General features: G+C 29.4%; 1 protein-coding gene across 1 annotated transcript in view; it reads right to left on the reverse strand.

Moving 5' to 3' along the window:
- Nucleotides 1-2,503: 2,503 nt before the first annotated feature.
- The window catches only part of LOC107454264 (pecanex), a 68,297-nt gene continuing 49,517 nt past the window's right edge, over nucleotides 2,504-21,283 (reverse strand). The window contains exons 29-38 of the mRNA XM_043046806.2: nucleotides 19,376-19,435; nucleotides 17,520-17,713; nucleotides 15,646-15,876; nucleotides 12,748-12,851; nucleotides 12,210-12,357; nucleotides 11,372-11,523; nucleotides 9,969-10,047; nucleotides 7,520-7,794; nucleotides 4,443-4,567; nucleotides 2,504-3,040 (exon numbers count right to left, since the gene is read on the reverse strand). Of these exons, the coding sequence (XP_042902740.1) occupies nucleotides 2,649-3,040; nucleotides 4,443-4,567; nucleotides 7,520-7,794; nucleotides 9,969-10,047; nucleotides 11,372-11,523; nucleotides 12,210-12,357; nucleotides 12,748-12,851; nucleotides 15,646-15,876; nucleotides 17,520-17,713; nucleotides 19,376-19,435 (1,760 nt within the window). The 3' untranslated portion in view covers nucleotides 2,504-2,648. The remainder of the gene's footprint in view (nucleotides 3,041-4,442; nucleotides 4,568-7,519; nucleotides 7,795-9,968; nucleotides 10,048-11,371; nucleotides 11,524-12,209; nucleotides 12,358-12,747; nucleotides 12,852-15,645; nucleotides 15,877-17,519; nucleotides 17,714-19,375; nucleotides 19,436-21,283) is intronic.

Here is a 21,283-nt window from a genome sequence, read left to right on the forward strand (position 1 = left end):
GATCACAAGGATGTTGAAGAACCATTACTGAAGAGGTTCAGCATCAGAAGAAGCAGCAATCTCATAGTACTTAAACAAATGTCGATGAATTTGCTAAGCGATTTTGTGAGACTACTTTTATGTGCTAAAATATAACAGGTTTAAAAAGCGGAATAACAGAAATTCAGGAAAAATTATCTGAGAGTCGGGAAATGTTTCCATATCTGATGTTGAGGATTGCTCATCAGCTAGAGATTACTAATTTCTTTTTTGTACACAAGAAGAAGAGTAATAAAAAAATAACCCCTTTTTGCTACTACCTAATATTTTTCAGTCATTTATTTGAATAATTGAAAGGGAGGATTTAAGGAACCATTAGTTAAATTACCTGTCTAACAGTTACAGTGAACCAAAATTTCGGTCCCTTGAAGGCTCACTATAGCGGGGTTTGACTGTATGTGTATATATATATATATATATATTAATCATAAAATAAGAATTTGCAATAAAACTTAGGTTAGGCCAAAACTATTTTTATTAAAGATCTTATAAGATTAACACGATTCAAATATTTTGTTGAACTATTACAGAGATCAGATTTTTTAAATTAGAATCTTACAAGATTAACATTTAACTGTCCCTAATAAGAATTTTTGTTAACTAGTAAAATTGCAAATATTAAATAACTGAGTAATAAAAAGTTATTATTATTACAATAAACAAAAAAGAACAAAATACAATAGAGAGACAGAATATAAGAGTTTTGCGGAATAAAAGAAGACATTAATTAACCAGTAATAAATATAAATAAATAGATAAAGAAAAAAAAATTTCCTTTATTATTTCAACCATATGTATTTCTATTATCAATCTTTTAGATAAGGTACTCAGTGTGTACACAACTGCTTTTTTAGTGAACTTATAATAACCATAATCAAATAGTTAAAATAAATTTCAAAAATTTCTCAGAAAAAATCCATATACTCAATCACCTAACATATATTTATTTAGTTAGTCATAGAACTTGAAAATGTTATAGGCAGTGTAAAAAATGGCATGATTGATGCCAGGTTAAAATTCATTAAGTTGATGCTAGTAACACAGTGAGTTTCTAAAATTAATATTTCATGCAGTGGAATAACAGAAATTCAAAGTAAAAACTAATAATTAAGAGAAAAAAAGGACAACCCTGACTTTTTTTAAGACAAAATAAAATTTTTTGATAACTTTAGGTTTCCCAGATAACCTGAGAGCCATATACAGTATACTCTCAATATCTCCAAGTTGAAGGGTTGTTAAAAAGACTTCGAGATAACAAGTTCAGAGCTAAATATGTTCTAAAAAGTAGAAGAATAAATTCTAAGAAATATTACTCTAAAATGTTGATACATGAAACATAAGAGCAAGAATAAGCAAACTACAAATAAATATGTAATGATAATAGAATTTAAGTCTAAATGCAACAATGATAATTTTTATTTAAAAAAAAAAATAATTATGTATTAAATGGATAAGAATTGGTTTACAATGAACTTACATTGTGATTTTACTGAAAAAATTTAATTTCTATTTCGAAAAAAATTCAACATAACACAACAGGGTTTTGAGATGAAACTCTTAGACATAGGAATTCAAATTAACATTAGGTTGATATATAATGCCAAGGGTAAAAAATATTTTTTTGACATAACAAGGTTTTCGAGATATCAAGAGTATACATTACTTAATAGAAAAATATTGCTAATAAAGTAAATTATTTAGCAGGGAATAATACATAATAAGTTATCCATCCACATATTAAGTAAATATATAAATAAAAACTATGAACAACACAAGTTAATAAATTGAGATTTAATAATTTGTAAATAAATATTACTTTTTTTCACAACTAAAAGGATAAAAAAAGAATAATAAATATAGAAAAAATAATTTTCACACAAAAAAAAGAAAGAAAAACATACTTAATAATAATTTAAACCCCTTTACGTAACATTTTGAAATTTCCACAACTCCACTGCAATTACATATTCATAACTTTTTAAGGATACTAACATTAACATTTGCTCTTCGAATACCATAATTTTTAATTTCAGAAATAAGAGAAGTAGTATCGCGAAGAAGAAAAAAAACTTTTAAGGAAGAAAAACAATTGTCTTGGCATCTATTAAGGAACCTCAGAAATGTGCTAAGCTCATCATAAGATAACATCACCAGTTATTGATAATATACAGATCGCTGCCAATGACTAGTATTTGCACAAGAGGAGCACATCATCATCTCTCACCATTTATAAAATAATTATTAAATAAAATCTCAATTAGCTAAAGTGAGATTTTTGTAAGTGGTAATAATATTTCACATCTAATATTCAAAATAAAACAAAAGTATTACTCAAATTTTTGTTTCTCAAACTGGCAATACTAGATTTCTTTGTAGTATTAAAACTGAAATCATGATATAAATTCCCTCTCTAATGTCTTCAGAAACTACGTAAGACAAAGGCACCTTATGAAGTCATGGCCTGTCAATAAGATCAGGGGGGGGGGATCTAGTTCCCTCTTGCTCGAGATGTCTAGCGCATCTCGACACAGAAATAAATATGCACTGCATATTTAACACACTGTAACCAATTTGAGTGCTTTATAACTCCACTGAATCTGTCCCTGGAGTCATACGTGACAAATTTCTGTCAGCTGCCTGGGAGGGATGAGCGTGTAGGTGACGGGTCGAGGGTCATCCAGACTGTCAGAATTGGCAACAGCATTGATGCCGTTGCTTCCAAAAGTTGCAGAGTCACTAAGTTCACCATTAAAAGGACGAAAGGCTGTGAGATTAACTAAAGTAGTCGAAGAAGTCTTGCTGGCCGTAGCGGCGGCTACGTTGCCAGAACTAGTTCTAGTGAAAGAAGCACTACTTCTTCCGAGACTACCGACATTACTGCCACGACCCACGCTACTTGTAGCACTGGTACGGCCAGTGCTCCTGGCAACATCACTAGCTGCATCACCAGAATGGCTGCCTGAACGTGAACCACTTTGGCCACTCGAATGACTGCCTCGACCTAAAAATATAAAGAACAAAACACATTAAATAAATAAGAGCAACAATGTAGTTAATGGACAGCCAATCTTTTTGATACTGTGGGTAAGAGTCGAAATCGACGACATTCGTCTATCGAAAGGTACCCCGAGATTGAGTACAGTTAGCATGCCTTATATACTAGTAAATTTATGTTTAATAATTATAGTGGTAATTAGGCCACAATACTCCCATAGCAGAATTTTATCATGGATAAAATTCGATGAACGGCTACTACTAGTTACCGCATTGCGAAAGACCGGAAGAGCTTCAGTAAGTTCACTAGATTTTGAGTGCCTGTGGTGAGAGTTGTATTAAGCTCAGAGTTTTAAGCATTCGTCGTGAAAGTTGTATTATCATGGTTGTGTGTGTGTGGTCCCTCCTGTCTTGGTGTTATAACTCGAGTGTGTGCAGGATCCTAACATGTGCAAATGAAACTGAGAAGCAACAGAGTGAGGATTGTAGTAGTCATAGAAATCGATGTCAACTTTCATCGATTAATAGGTAATAATTTTGAATATAGAATTTTGTAAGCTTAGCTTGAATAGTTATGGAGATACGGACAGTTACATTAAAATAAAAAAAACTAATTTTGTGTCAGTTTTCTTTTTCCCCTTCCTATAACTCTAAAATTATTCAATAATGTTAAAAAAAAGTTTGTTAAAAATTAAACAACATATCAGCATTTAAATTAATACTTTCATACTATGCATTCCATAAAAGTATAAAAAATTTTAAACATTTTAGAGAATTGTATTTGGTAATCAATGAAAAAGTATGATTTTCAAAATATTCAAGCAAAGGAAATTAAGCACTTTTTTACAAATATTCGAAGAAAAAAGCATCTTTGAGGGCTTTTAAAATACAAAAATAAAAAAAAGCTCCCTTGAGCATTTTTTAAAAATGTTATGCACCTTGATTTGATCAAAATTTGGACCTGGATGGAAAAAAAAAAAGCAATTGTTAGTTTGACAAACTTGTTTTGTTTTAACTTTAACAATGCCAGTCTCAATCACTTGTCTAATCAATGTTAGTTTAAAGTGAAACTACATAATTTTTATTTTGAACTAAGTAGTGGTGAATTTAACAGATCAAACTATTACAATGACGCTCACAAGTAAACTGCTAAACAACTAATTTGGTTACTAGTTTTATAATTTTACCCTGACTGATAAATTTTAACGTTGGCATACATTTGTCACAGTTGGCGTGAAAGGGTCAATGCACCCATTTTAATGCTGCAGACAAAACCTCTTGAAAGTAAAAACATATATATGTATATAATTATTAAAATGCATTTTGATTCATTAAAAAGGTGAAGGAAAATAGCTCCTTTGAAAAACTCAAGAGCTGGGTAACAGTATTCATATGAACTAAGTTCTTACCTCGATTTGGCACGCCCTCGACAGCCGAGACGGGTCCGACTGTTCCAGAATCTCGGATTATACCTTCATCACTACAGTTAGCAGTACCTCCACTGGAACACCCTTCACCGCACCTTGTACGTAACCTTAACAAGATATTTAAAATAGTTTAAGTTCTTCTTTATTACTTTAAGTAAAAGAAAGTAAATTTTTGAAAATTGTTAAACACTACAGTGTTGATAATTCATGTTTTATTTGAGCTTTTTCATACTTAAATATCAGAATAAATAAATAAAACAAATAACAAGGTCTTATTGTCTTCTAACTGGTTTTATTACTGCTTCGAAATGACTACCATTTTATGCAATTCCATTCAAGATCCGTTAAAAGCTATACTTTGGGTTCATTTCTTTCCTCTATTTTTATAAAATTAGAAAGGATCAGAAGCACGTGCAAGGTCTTAAAACACTCTTTTTGCCTTCTGCAAACAAAAACAGAGGTTGCTGTTGAGCAATGAAGCACTGACACGATGTGTATTCGCCTGAGCAAACAAAAAATATGAATGACTAATAGGTCATGAAAGAGATAAGTTATCTTCAAAGTAGTTCAATAAAATAAGCTTTTACTTAAATTAATGCAAACATAATTTTTTTGAAACGCACTTTTATTGAAAATTTTTTCTCGACATTTTTATACTACACTTTATACTTACAAATTGCTCAATAACTTTGATATGAACATAGTTTAAGATAAGTGGCAATTAATAAAAAAAATTTAAATCACAAGCTTTTTTCCTACATATTCAGGAAAAAATCAAACAGCAGTTTGCATTATTTTAATACATATTAAATATGGGACTTCTCATGTAACAGGAAAAATTCATGTAATATGAAATATTACATTATTTTTTACCAAGTTGAAGTAAAACCTTTCTTGAAGATGAGTCAAGAGTTCTTTAATAGAGAAGTCAAAAGTGAATAACATTATTTTTGAGTTAATTCTTGAGAAAACCTGGAAACTGNGGTTAACCACTTTTACCCCAGCCAGCAGATTGACATGTGAAGAAAGGTTTATTGGGGGCTTCAATACTTTCTCTCCGTGGAAGAAAAAAATTTTCAACAAAATATAATTTACTGCATAAAAAAATTTTCCGCGCGGAAATTTATGAAAAAAGAGCGGAAGATATGGAAAAATCTGAAAAAAGCGGAAATCAGCGGATCCGCGGAAGAATCACATCCCTGTATAAAATGATTAAACAGGAACAGTAGGTCTGAAGCACTCACCACACTACTGAATATACATATAAATCACATCAATTTTACACTTAAAAATTAAAATTGTGTTCTTAATGCAAATACAAACAAATTAAAAAAAAACAACCCTAAAATTATTGTTTTAATTGGAAGCAAAAAATTTTAAAAAGAAAAAAATACATTATAAACTTTGCTTAACCTTTTCCTCTTGTTTAAATTCACACAAATTTGTCACACTGGGTGGCATTACTTTTTAGTTTACAAAAAAAAAAAAAAAAAAAGCAGGGATGATGAAGAAAATTTCTTTTTACAAAATTTAACGCTCGTAATAACTTATGTTTAATTTGATTTGTAAAATAAATTTTATTTACTCTCCAAAACTTAACTTAAAAGAACTGTTCAATACAACAAGACTCTTTGCAGGTAGTAGCGGTCATGTGACTGTTAAGGGTTCAGATTTTTTTTATTTACTGTTTTACGAAAATTCTTTTGGTGACAATCAAACTTGTAATAATTACCAAAAAGTGGGTTGATTCTTTGGTATTTGGTCCCATAGTTTCTAAATACATAACTGATGATATTTAAAAAGCTAAGTGGATCGACAAGTTTAACGATATACATAAATAATTTTAGAGAAGTCAGTTTCATTAAGTAAAGAATCAAGACTAAGACATTTTGCTAGAATGAATCTATCAACTGATTGCATCATGTTTAAAATTCTAAAAATAGGAGCCATTTAAAAAATCTCCAACATGCACAGTGCGCCAAAAAAAAGGGACTACCCTGAATAACTTTTGATCTAATGATCGGATATTCACATTCTGCAATTAATTCCTAATGGTTCGAAGGAAAGACTTCAAATATGCTAATTAGAGCAGATGATATTTTAAATTAAAAAATCAGACTAAAAAATGTACTTTCTTTGAATAATCTTACTTTTTTTCTCGATGGATACAGGTTTTTGACCCTCAAAATATAGGGGGTAGCCGCAATCTGGGAAATAGGGTCCTCATAGTTTGGTCAGAAGGTTTGAGCAGTTCGCCATATCTCAAGAACTTCTAAAGCGAATTAGAAATTTTTTCTTTTCACAATTATGTAATTTGTTCATCCAAAGATAATTCCATGCAAAAAATAAATTTTAGCAAATATTTATCATTATTTTATTTAATAGTCGAAAAAATTTGAATTGTACAGTTTAGAATTTTTTACATCACTCTAAAGAATGTAATTTTACGTGGCAAAATTTGATTGAAATCGCTTTAATAGTTTCTGAGAAAATGGATTTCAAAAAAGTCATATACATAAAATTTATTTGCTCAGTTTGATTCATCAACTATTCAACGAACTTTGTTCCTATTATGCATTTTGCCATGTAAAATTAAATACTTTAAAATGATGTAAAACATTGTATACATTACAATTCAATTTACTATTTTTAAACAAAATAATAAATATCAAATATCTACTAAAATTTATTTATTGCATGATATTATCTTTGGATAAATAAATTATGTGCAAAATTAACATTAAGGGATCCAAAATTTGGATCGCTCTCCTGACCAAACTATGGGAACTCTATTTCCCAAATTGCTGCTACTCCCGATATTTTAGGGGTTGGAAATCTGAATCTGTCAACAAAACAAAAAAAAATTAAGTACAAATGCAGAGAAAGTAAACTTTTGTGTCTGATTTTGTAACTTAAAATATCATCAGCACTAATTAACTAGTAAATTTGAGGTCACCTTCTCCCACCATTAAGAATGAGTCCCGATCATTAGAATGAAAATTATTCAAGGTGGGTCATTTTTTATTTTGCGCACTGTACTTCCACTTCATGATACTAACCTGTCCCAAAAATTTATTAAGATGTTTTTAAATAATCGAATGCTGAGAGGACCACCAATTATTCCACTCAACACATCACTAGTTTCTGCATAAGAAGTAGTGAGTGGTGAAACATAGATGGGATAACCAATGGGTTGATCACATGAGGAATTGATGATGTTTCGAAGGGCTTGTTTTGCATTCTGTATACTTCCTCGCTCTGGATTGCGGTTACGTAAGTAAACCAGTTCTTGTTGCTGGCCGGCCCATAAACCTCTCACACATTCCCGATTTATCTGTAAAGAGAATGTTTCTTTTATTTCTTATATATAAAAGCAAATTTATAAATGAAAATATCAAATTGACAATAAAGCTTTTAATAGTTTTGCTGCTATGAAATTATTTGAAACCTTAAGGTGTCGGTGGTCAGACTCTCGATATCTTAAAGTTAAGGGGAAAAAAAAGGGGGACTTTTTCGAAATAGCAGGTTCAGAACTAAATATGTTCTATAAAGTAGAAAAATATTACTCTAAAAAGTAGAGGCCTGAAACATAAAAATAAGTACTAATAAATATGTATGTAATGATAGTTAACTATAAGTCAAAATACAACAATTATAATTTTATTTTCAAAAGTAAGAAAAAAATAATTATGCATTCAATAGAAAAAAAATTGGTTTACAATAAACTTACATTGTGATTTTTCTGAAAAAATTCATTATCTATCTGGAAAAAAATTCACCATAACAGGTTTTGAGAAAACATAGGAATTCAATTTCAACATTAGGTGAATATATAATGAAAAGAAAATTTTGTTGTTGTTGACACAACAAGGTTTTTGAGATAACAAAGTTCGATAAATTGAGAGTATACTGTATTTCAAATCAGCGAGGCTGACAGGTTTTTAAGTCCCCAGGATGAAATTTTTAGTAGGCTCCTTCCTCAAAGCACAAAGAGTCTTATTTAAACATTTTATACAATTTAAGAACCTTTATTCAAAATCGTAGTTTTTATATAGATATAAGAGAATTCTCAGCTAGTTTCTTTTAAAATATCTAACCAAAGAACACTAAATTTATTGTTAAGAATGTAGCCCCGTAACAAATGTATTCCCTCCTTGAATATGGAGACAGATATCATTTTGGATAAATGGTTTTTACGGTGTATGAGTTTATCTTTTCATAATTTCTTGAAGCAAATAATAGAAAGTTGATTAAAATTAAATCATTTGATATGCTCCACAATTTGAAAACATTTAATTTTCGCATCCTTTGATTTTGAAATTGTTGTGACAATCTGGGTGATGTATAGTGGAATAGAATTAAGAATTGCACCGTGAATATTATAACCGTAGTTTGAACCCAATCCAGAAGACAAGGGAACTCCTGGATCAAGTATTGGGAGAAATTTGCCTTTGTGGAGGACTTTTTGATGGAACTAACCCGCATTTGCGTTATATGGAGAGGAAAACCCCGAAACCTCCCACATTAAACTGACGGCAAGGGGACTCCAATCTAAGATCGGTTTACTACTGAGCACATTTTACGCCAGCACTGTGGTCGGTGCGAGCCGGGTGCGGAATTCGAATCGACCAGTCATCGCTGGGATTCGAATCCGGTTCACCTCATTGGAAGGTGAACGCTCTTTCCCCTGAGATATCACGGCTCTAATTAACGGTTTTTGAAATAAAGAAAAAGTTATGTACTGAAAGACAGAATTAATGAAAAAATAGTACCATGAATAGTCAAAAGAAGGGTAACAATATAACATGTACTACTGTTTTTTTTTCTTGTATCGCACTACTCACTACAAGCAACGGAAAAAAGTAGCGACTAAAGTAGTTTCGTTACTTCCGACCACTGTTTCCAAGCTAGATTAAAAATAACTACTAAGTAGAGTTGAGAATAGTTCAAGATGGCTCGAGCAATTTTGGTCTATCTCCAGAGTACAAATCAGTTTTAGAATATGCAGAGTTCCTACTCAATTTTGGAAAGAAAAAAAAATCCCTAACTTTTTCAGGTATATCATGTATATATAAAATGGAAATCTATACTGTGCAATTTTTCATCAAAAAACTTTATTTTTATTTTGAAATGTCAAATATTAGATTTTGTGAGCAAAAATATAATAAAAGCAGAATGAAAACATGGAAAAGTTTCACTAAAAAGTGGGATTTTATAAAATAATTGTAATAGGTGCTAGAATTATTTAACTCGAATCTCAATAATTAATTATTGTTACTGACAATTCGAAGACTGGTTGTTTTCTAAACATAAAAATTTTCCACGCTTTTTGAAAAAAATTGCAACTTTTCCTGATTGCTCTTTGCTTTTAATTAAAATAAAATTCCCTGATGATTCCAGGTTTTCCTTGACCCGTGGGAGCTCCATTATGTGTCACTATGCTAATGTTAACATTTTAAATGTGAGTCATTTTCAAATTATAATAATATAATCAAAATACTTCTGTACCTTGATAACACGAAAGCTCAAAAATCTTTTATTCAACATGATGATCTTATACTCATCACAACCATCTTCAAAAATGTGCCTAAATTAGGATAAAATAAGTGTTAAACATAAAATAAATAATAAACATTGAATATTTCATTTCAGCATGGTTATGCCTTTCATGGTTGACTGCAATATAAATTTAGTGCACTGTGAACTTATTTAATATTTGGAATTCCTCACATACTACTAATATTTGCAGTACACAAAATGTTTTTTTTTTGTAATATAAAAATTGTCGCTTAGATTCAAAACATACCAAAATTTATTAAAAAAAAAGAAGGCACACCACAAATTTTTCTTAATTGATTATTTCATATGAATAATGTAAGAGATTTTTGCAACAAATATACTTCCGATGTAACACAAATTTTATAAAAAACTGGGACACATAATGAAATATGCTTTAAACAATGAAAAAACGATTTAACTATTTACTAATACAAATTTAATTTTAACTTTTTGTTAAAGTATAAAGTTATAGATTTTGATATATATATATATATACACCATTCCATTTAATATATCCAATAATTAAAATTTTATTTAAGTAACAAGGCTGATTTGAACAATATCTCCTGAAATTAAAAAAAGATGATAAATTATATCAGCAATTCCACTAGTGTGCATCAAATAAAGAGCAGAGGGGTGTGAAATTCCCCATAGAAAAAAACAACATGCTTGCGGATTTACTTAGGCAGAATAATTTTTTTTTTAACTAGATATTTAAATTAGTCAAATAGTTTTCTTTTATTTTAAGTATGAAAACTACAATGTTGATAACAAAAACTACATTGTTGATAATTTTTTTTAATTTGAGCCTTTTCTTACTTATATAACAGAAATCAAATTTTTTTAAAACAAAAATACATTTTTTTTTCTGTTTGAATAGCAGTAGGAGGAAATGAAAATAATTATGAGTATAAAATTTTATTTCTGCTTTTCCTTGTGTAAGTGTGTGATCAGTTATAATTAAAACCTTTATTTTAAATATCTCTCTCTTCTAGTTTTGTTCATCAATAGATGAAATCATTATAAAAGGGTACTTAAATAGAAGAGGCAGAGAATTTATCTGTTGATTATATATACATTTTTGTTCATCTTGCAGATTACCTTTTCTTCTACATTTTCTAAGCCTATTTTGTTTTTCAAGTTTATTTTTTGAAACATTATTTGAAGTGCAAATTTATTTGATTTGACAAAAAAATATCTGTTTTGATTATAAATAGGAACCTACTTTAGTAAAAAAGCAATGCATAAATTTCGAAGACAAGGATCCACGTTTTTTCATAAGTCTAGCAGATTCTTTGATTATATAATTATTTAATTAAATGCATAAACTCGGTTTTTTTTTTTTTTTTTACCTGAGTGCCAAAAGTGAAGGAACACTAGATAAAACAGCATTTCTCCAAGCAGGATCAGCTTCATGAGTAATAACCATTGTTTTATCATATAAGCTTATTGCATCATACAAAGCAGCATGTTCTTCATATTCATCAGCAGACATGAAATGATCCTATATAAAATATTAAGACAAATCAAGAATTTACACCAGCATTTTATTCTTTAAAAGATCAGATTTTTTTTTTTGCTTTTGCAAATTAAATAAAAAAAAATAAACATAAAGAAATAAAACCTATAATAAACATAAATATAACTATTTTCTAAAATTTATACAGTACAGAGCCTTTTGAAAAAATACAATTGTGCCGAAGCAGTAAGAAACATTATAACATCTCTGTACAAATAAGCAAGCTGACATACTGCCGCTTGACAAACATAAACAATAATATGAACATCTGTAAAAAAAGAAAAAGACAACCCAACATCTGTGTTATTTATACATAATGCGGTTACGTCATGAACTAATTCATAATATACATTTAAAGAGTAATACAAAAGGTGGCAGTTTGCTCTTAGGATTTCATTTTCTGGTAAGACAAGAAAAAGCGTAATAAGCAGGAAGATCCAACTGTTTAATCAAACTATTTCTAACAGTGCACAATATGTGCGTCTACCTTTTTCTTTCAATAATCTTCATTTTTGAAATGCTTTAGTACTGAAAATTCTATTAGTTTTAAATGAAGATTTCAAAGATAAGATTTCAATTGAATATAGAGTAACATAATAATCCAATGAACTATAATTGCATATCTCAAAGAAAAAAAGAAGAGGAATTAAATTAAAAGAAAAAATGCATACTTGGTGCAATTTTAAAGCCATTCGAACACTGGGTGCAATAACCCTTCTGAGTAAATCCATGTCCTGGAATACCCACTCGTCTCTCACTGATGTAATGCGAAAATCACCCTTGAATAATGCATGTAGACCATACAGCAAATAATCAACGCTAGAAGGAAAAAAATCAATACTCATTTGAGACAAAAAGTAAATGACTAGATTCCACTGAAAATAAAAAGATTCAATAACCAGAAGAAAAAATAAGCTTTTTGAGTTTCGAGGAATATCAATTTACACAGTACAAAATTTAAAGAGAGGCAATTACCAAATAAATAGATAGAAAATGATGATTTATTTTTAAATTAAACATAAAATATCTATTGAAAAATGGTAATTATGGAGAAACATTGTCACAACCAGAAAAATATTTAAACTGACTAATTAAGTTTTCATTAATTAGTTGATTCATTTATTTTAAGGTTAAGATATGATAATTTTGTCACCCATACTATGAAATAAATCAATTGAGTCAACTTTCAAAATAACTTTAAAAACAAACCTAGCGAAAGAATTGTGAGAAGCTGTGCCCAGAACGCGTCTTGCCAGCAGACTTAAGCCGAAACATAAGGACATCATTGCAGAATCTTTGGAAGAATTAATAGACTGAAACAAAATTCATTATAAATCATTAATACTCAAACTTTATTCATATGAATGCAGAAATAAAGTGATATAAAATCATTTCAAGTCAATGTTTTGAACATATATTTTTTATATCAGTTTAAAAATACATTATAAATTGTTGATAAATTAAATGAGGACACCGTTCAAAGAAGCATAGAAAATTCTGCAATACAATTTTATACTTGGGAACATTTATCAGTAAGACAAATATTCTCATCGCTCTTCCTGATTTCTCTTTTGAAAATACAGTCAATTCGCTATAACTCAAAGTACGATAACTCAAATATTACTATAACTCGATTTTTTTATGAGGTCCTGACCCTTTTATCTTTAATTTCATGTTAATTATTCTCGATTACTCGAACTTTACTCCCTTTAACTCGATTTTTTTTTGGATCTTGTAAAAAAAAACCCCAAAAAAAAAACCCTAGGAGCTGATATTTTGCCCCTTCCTTCGCAACACACACACAATGTCTTTCGCACTCTTCATGGAGAAGCTAAAGCTGTCCCTCTTGAAGTATGTGAACAATGTTTAAATGAAACGTTACCAAATTTACTTAAAGGATACAGTTAAAATGATGTTTTCAATATTGATGAAATGGGTTTATTTTTTAAATGTCTTCCTAATAAGACTATGATGTTTAAGGATGAAAACTGCTCAGGGGGTAAAATGAGCAAGGAACGTTTGACTGTCCTAAATGGAGGAAATGCGTCTGGGACAGAGAAATTGTCTTTAGTTGTTATCAGAAAATACCGAAATCCCCGATGTTTCAAGAATGAAAAAGCGTATCATTTGGATTACAAGTCTAACAAAAAGTTTTGGATGACATCAGTTTTATTTGAAGACTATATAAGAAAATTGGATCGGAAATTCTTCGCTAAAAAAAGAAAAGTGATACTCTTTATGGATAAATGCACAACGCATAGTGATCTGCCTAATTTGAAAGCAGTAAACTTGCAGTTTCTCCCGCCAAACACAACAGCAAAGTTGCAGCCGATGGACCAGGGTATCATAAAGTGCTTCAAACAGTCTTATCGTAAATGGCTTGTCAGGAAAATGATTAATAAGCATTAATTAAATAATCCGACAATATTTTGAAAGTCCAAAACCGAAACTAACAGTAAGTCGAACTTCCGATATGTCGAAGTTTTTCGTCAGTCCTATCAGATTCGAGTTATTGCGAATTCACTGTATAATAAGATTTTGAGTTAAAAATGATCTTTTTATTGTGTTCAGATAAAGTATTAATACCAGCTGGAAATAACTTATGTTTGTACAAAAAGAAAGAAACACAAATTAAAAATATTGTATATTCAGTCGTACATGTCGACCCGTTCTATAAGTTGGCTCCTTATTATGAGGTACAAATTTCTGGTATATCGGTAGTTTAAGTCGACAGTAGTAAAAGAATCAAATATAAAAAAATTTTAAAATAAAAATACTTCACAATGTTCTCTTAGGATATATTTGTTCTGAAATGATACTTCATCCCCTCAAATATAGGTGAATTAACAAATAATGTGAGGCAACCAGTCAAATGAAACTGGGTGCATGCTAAAAGCTAGATTCAAATGTTATTCCAAAATCTTTAAAAAAACTATAAAATTTAGATGGGAATGAGGACAATTTTATGTGGAACTCAGTCAATGAGCAGCATCCATTGCAGTGTGGGATCTGTGTGGCAACACTGCTTACGTTATTGAGTTCGACACAGATGTTGGTTCGGAATCTTTAAATGTGTTTGAAAAGTTTTCACTGTGTTATAATTAGTGAAATATTTTTGAATAAATTATCTTAACTTTTCTTAATCTAACAAGATTCCCACTCAATTTCAGAAAGAAAAAAATCTCTGATTTTTTCAGAAATATCAGGTAAATTTCAATGAAAATCCATACCATATTTTATTTATACCATGCAAATTTTTCCTCAGGAAACTTTGATTTTCTAAAAAATTCGTAATGTTGAATATTATATTTTGTGAACAAAAACATGAGAATGGAAACATGGAAAAGTTTCACTAAAAGTGGAATTTTATAAAATAATTGTAATGGATGTTATAACTATTTAACTTGAATATCAATATAACTGATTATTGTAACGGACACTAAGACTGGTTATTTTCCAGGTATGATGTATATAGGAATTTTTCAATTTAAAAAAAAAAAAATCAACTTTTATTGCTTTTTAGTTAAAATAAAATTCTTTAACAATTCCAAATTTTCCCTACTCTCCCTGACCCATGGGACCCCCCCCTTTCTTTTTCAAAACGTAATTTAAAGCATCATTTCTAAAAAGAAAATCCTTATGTAAAAAGGAAATACAATGAGGAAAAATGAATTGATATATAATAAAAATAGTTTTTGAAAAGGGTGGAGTGAAACACCGTTTTATAATGCATTGATATTTCATGATAGACAAATGTCCGACATTATTACTGGAGTACTTATCTTTAGGGACATGAAACTTCTAACCTGTCAAATCGAAGATAGATGTTCTTCGCAGGTAACAACAGCGCTTCTTAAATGGTACCAGGAAGATAATCAGAAAAAGGCCACTCAAATTAGGAAAACTAAAATTATGTGTATCATGTATGATAATTAGCAACTGTTATTATCTTCATGTTGAAAAACCAAACAAAACAGTAAGCAAAAGTTGCTTGCAAGAGGAAATTTCTCAACAGTCTTGTCAGAATTTTTTCTACTAGAAATTATTGAACAACATAAAAAATAAAAAAAATCATTAACATATATTTGTTATCATTTATTTACTCACTAATTTGTTCTTATTGATGCAGAACTGAATCCAATTATTATAGACATTGCAAAAACTATTTCTAGAAACCCCAGAAGCCCTGAAATCGTAGTCCTCGTCAACCGTCATGTTGAAAACAGGATCCAGATCTGCATAGTTTTTATCCAGGGTAGGCTTCAAGGCTTCCTGGATGTGGTCAGACTGGAGCCATTCTTCCAGCTTTGCATTACAAATTGTATAGTAAATAACACTCTGAAAAATAATTAAAGTGTTTAAATAGAGCGACATACTTGATGAAAACAAAACGTTATTCAATTGCAAACTTATAACAGATTTGTATTTCATCAAAATGAAAGTTGTTAATTATTTTTGAAAATTTAAAAAACATACCAGAAAAAAACCTTTAAAGAATTTTAAAAAAGTTAACTTAAAAGCATTTAACACATTTTTTAAAAATTATTAACAGAGTTTTATATTAAAAAGCTTAAAAATTCAATGAACTATTCCCTTATTTTCTAATTTCCTACTTAGTTAACATAAGTTATCATATTAATTTTTGTTTTATTGCAAATATTGTTGACAATTATCAATGTTCATAAGATTAATAAGAAATAATTATGATTATTATTGAATTCACTATAAAAAATATTACAATGAAATAATTATTTTTAAATTGCATTTAGCAATATAGTTAGATTGAAAATACAATTTTAAAAATACTTTAAAATCAGCTTTTCAGTGGAGTGGGTTTATTTATTGAGAAGAAACGAACAGGAATTTGATAGGTCTCAACACTATTTTGGAGTAAATTTAGCAGCATTTCATGTGCACTGCTTTAATTGCTAAATTACAGTAGCATTAATCTACATTACATCTATGATTTCTCTGATGCTTTTTTTTTATTTATCCCCTTCAAAAAAAATATATATATAAAAAGGTTAAAAATAATTAATTAGAATATAAATATAAATAGACTTATTTCAATAAAATTAAGTTTAAGAGGATTTAATAAATTTTACAAAAACAACAAAAATAGCACACATCTTTAAAAAAATTTAATTTTTGATAAAACTTAAAAAAAATATTTATTCAATGAAATTGAGGGTGGACAAGGCATAAAATTGATACCCAAGAGGAAAAGCACGTAATGTTTATATTTCTAGATTTTGCTACAATTTCCTAATTGATATTTAAAATAATCTGAAATTTAATTGAAAAACATATATACAAACTTTTTAAGGTGTTCTTAAACACAGTTCAGTATAAAAAATGGTTGGTTATCAGCACAGCACGTTTTTCCCGCTCCCATTGTTATGCAATGCATAAATAGCAAACAATAAAGAAATTTTAGAGCAAATTTCACTCAGATGCTCAGCAATTACAAACTTTTAACATGTAAAAAGTGAAACATGTATGTCAAACATATATGTATAACAGACAATCTCATAAAGTACAACATACTTTTGAAGCTTATGGAAAGATGCATATGCAGCTCATTTATTGAAAATATAAAAATTAATAAAATTTATTTGAACATCTAAACTCCATTTCTAAAAATAACTACTATACAGGCTTTTATACCGTATAAATGCATTTCATAACTTTTTTGGATTAATCAAATGCTTAATACCAATCAATTTACACACTAGGAAATAAAACAATTTTAAATGGATGAATCAAAATTTTATAATCGTCATTAAACAGCCAACCCAATTTTGGGTTTATGACTACCAATGGTCAACTCTGTAGCCTTGTAATTTTGAACCTAATCCAGAAGACAAAGGAACTCCTGGATCAAATTTTTAATGCAACTTTTTGACGGAACTAACCTGCATTTTCCTTACAAGGAGAGGAAAAGGAATCTAAATTGTACTTTTCAAAAGAGAGAAGCTTACCTTGACATAATAAGTGATGAGGGCCTTTCGTAAATCAAAAACTTGCAACATAGATACAGCATTGTTATCTGAAATGCTGTATCCCTCAACGACATACTTTGCTGTAGTAACTTCCCATGCTAGCCAGCGTTGATTAAAGGCTGCATTGACGGAAAGTAAATGGGGCAAGTGACCAGGCTCACAGCAGCAGCATCCTATAAAAAGGCACAATGTACTGAAAGTTGCATTACCATTATTATTATTTTTTTTTTTGAAATAAGTTATTTGCATTAGAGAATTAACTTAAATTTTGCACTTGAATGAATAAAATAACATAATTTACTATGAAGTTTTTCTTAATTAAATTCGTTAAATAAAAAAGTATTATTTTTAACGGTTTATCTTACCAATTTTTTTAAAAAAAAAAAAAAAAAAATGCAAAAAATCAACATTCTTTTTATTTTATTACATTAATAAATAGAAGGAACTAAAACAAAACATAAGTTTCAAGTCAAAATTGTTTTTTTTTTCTTAATGTATAAAAAACATTTAATTTACTATCAGTTTACGATCCTCAGTTATCTCGGGTAAATGAAAAAAGTTAAATATTAATCTTTGTATGATAGTTATTAAAAGAATGGGCAACACAAAGTGATACTTTCCAAATGTCAGTGAAGTGATACGCCTTTTTTTATTTATTACTCTTTATTCTATGTAAATTCAGCAACCATCGTATATACAATCACACTAAACACGTGTGCAGTCTCACAATCATAACAGCAAAACTAGGAAACAAAACTTGGCAAACTTCCAATAACAGCAGATTATTATTATTTTTTTAATTCTGGCGGAGTAAAACCTTGATAAAACAAACCATACTGACAAGTTTTGCTACGCCCGAGTTTTCTAGGGATAATCAGGGAAGCAGTTAACAAATACAGTAACATATTTACTTTGTCGATTAATCACACATATCCAACTAAGTTTGTTAATTATGCAGCAGCTACATTTCTAAAATGTTCCAAATACAGGATATTTTCTTCCATTTTTAAAAAATACCTGATCAGTTATTTAGAGATATACATATATAGATTATAGTTCGAATACAGCTTGCGCCATTTGCAAATGAATAACAAGAGCTAGAGAAAGGCAAAAAATTAACAGTCACCATAAGTCACTAATTATAACAAACATCGATTAAATAATTGTCTGCCAGTCAATAATTTTTCATTAACAATGATTGCACTTTATTATTTTATTTTAATAAATATGGAATTATTATGAATACTTTATTCCACACTTGTTCCTTAACATTTTTGTAATAAACCTTGTTATGTTAACCATATTTTGAGAAATGCTGCAAAAGATATGCCTTACATTATTATTGCCAACAATTTATTTAAATATTTTTGAAAAAGTGGTCACTTTTAAAAATGTTACAACTGGCCACTAACAAAATTTTTTAATTTTACCATATAGTTAGAGAGTAATTCTATTTAAATTCTAAAAGTAGAAGGGAGGGTGTTCATATTCTTTAATCTAAAATATTTCACAGTAAGTAATAAACCTGCTAATGCTGTAAAATTGATCCTAATCAAATAAAAATTATCTCACACTATATAAAAACTAGAAAAGAAAGCTATACATTTTAGAAAAAAACTTTGATTTAAAATTATGTTCTGATGTGTTAGACTACTTACTGGTGGTTTAGAAAATGGGCAAAATTGGGAGAATAATTCTCCCCTATACACTATTCCTCTATCTATTAAAATTTAAGAACTGGTTTTGCTATGCGGAGAAGACTGCAGCTTAAAAAAAAAAACGGCTTTTTACGTGCAGAACCGCCAGTGGGTTAAAGGATATAGACAAATGCATACCTTCATTTTCATCCACCCCTTCACTTATGGCTTCCACTTCACGTTGTTGGCAGTATGTTCCTAAAAAAAGTAATTCACATATAAAATTTTTTGGGGAAACAAGATCTAAATATTGAAAAATAAATTAATTTTCTTAAGACTTGTTAGTAAACTTCGATTCATTCAATAATAGTGCAACAATATAGTGTAAGAAAAATAATTAGGATTGAATGAAAGAGAGTAAAAAGAATATTCATAATGAAAATAAAAATGAGTTGCAAACTTTTTTTAATAGTTATTTATTTATTTTTTCATCACAAAACAATTTATCCATAAGAACAGAATAAAATCTTTTTACATATATCAAAGAAAAATTGATCANTTTCCATTTAATATTTTTAAACAATTATTGCTCTATTAGTGTGTAAAATTTCTTGCATTCTTATATTTAATAAATTTTTTACTTAAAATTCCTTAGAAGTGCCAAATGTTGCATACCATGCACCTTTTTTTACCCCTCCTGAAATCTCCTGAATTCTTGTTAGGGAAACTCCTGAATGTTAATTTTGCTAGGTTGGCACGTCTGCTGTATATATCTAAAGAAAGCTATTTGATACATATACAGGGTGTCTACTACTGAAAACATGATCCCATGACCTTTAATTTCAAACTCTAGTTTTAGATGAATTTCTGTCTTGATACATATATAAGATAAAGTTCTTATACTAATTTCAAATCATGTTATTGACATATTTTTCTAAAATTTAATTTTATAAATTTTTTTTTTAATCCAAAGAAAAGCAATCTGTAGCAGAACCATCAAGAGGGATTTGAATGAGAGATTCTCATCAGTCATAGACACCAAGTAAAAATATCAGTGGTTAGAAAATTTATATTTTTCTGTAGTTACATACAAAAGAGAACCAATTATTCAGAATGCTTGGGGCCATCGCTGTCCTAAAAGTCTGAATTTCTTAGTTCTCTAAATAGCTGAAAATTGATTCAATACAGCTTAAATACATTTCTACTTTAAATAAATAAATAAATACAAAAAATAGTGTTTTTTAGCCAGTCTTTTTAAAAATTTGCATTTTCACTTCAATATTTATATTGCAAAGAATGAAAATTTTCTTGTTATTTCCCTATAACCTTGAGTTCACTAATAGGCATGGAAATCAAACAAAAAACAAAATCAGCATGCCACTTCTTTAAGTTTGATTGATAGCATCTAATCATTGAACCACTGATTCTTTCCAATACACAGGAGAAAAAAAAAGAAATTGTCCCTTCCCCCTTCAATTTAAAGATTTTCAAGGTTAAGAAAGAAACACGACACTAAACCTCTGTCACTAAAACTTCTACATTAAGGATGACTGGAATTTCTGCGCCTTGCCTCAATCGTTCTAGTTCAAAATAGAGGGAACAACAAGCAAAATTTTTTCTGATTTTCTGGATACTGGAAAAGGTTGTATACGGTACAATCACTTTATTGCAAATTAAGTTAACAACTATTTCTTAAATATAACGATTTACAAAATATTTTCGAAACACAGTCACTACTTATATTTAAAAGCATGGAATTTGCAGAAGGTCATCAATTTGCTAAAAAACTAAACTCAGTGGCACGGCAACCCATCTCAGTTTTCCTGACCTTGGGCTCTGGGGGTGCACGAGCAGATGTTTCAGATTGGTGGTCAGCCGAACTCAGATCCCCCACTGTTCAGTGCCCAAGTATCCTTGGTACTCATTCTATCGACCCACTGAATGTCAAAGTCAACATTGCTCGGCTCGAGAATAGAACCCGTGGCATGAGAAGGGGACATACTACCACCGGGCATCCATCAATTTCCACATAAGAACTTTAAAGATAAATATTTCAATTTTATGCCTTATTCTGGCTTTCTTGATCTGTAAAATTAAATTAAAATA

Source organism: Parasteatoda tepidariorum, chromosome 10, assembly GCF_043381705.1.
Source record: "Parasteatoda tepidariorum isolate YZ-2023 chromosome 10, CAS_Ptep_4.0, whole genome shotgun sequence".
In the NCBI taxonomy this organism is placed as follows: domain Eukaryota; kingdom Metazoa; phylum Arthropoda; class Arachnida; order Araneae; family Theridiidae; genus Parasteatoda; species Parasteatoda tepidariorum.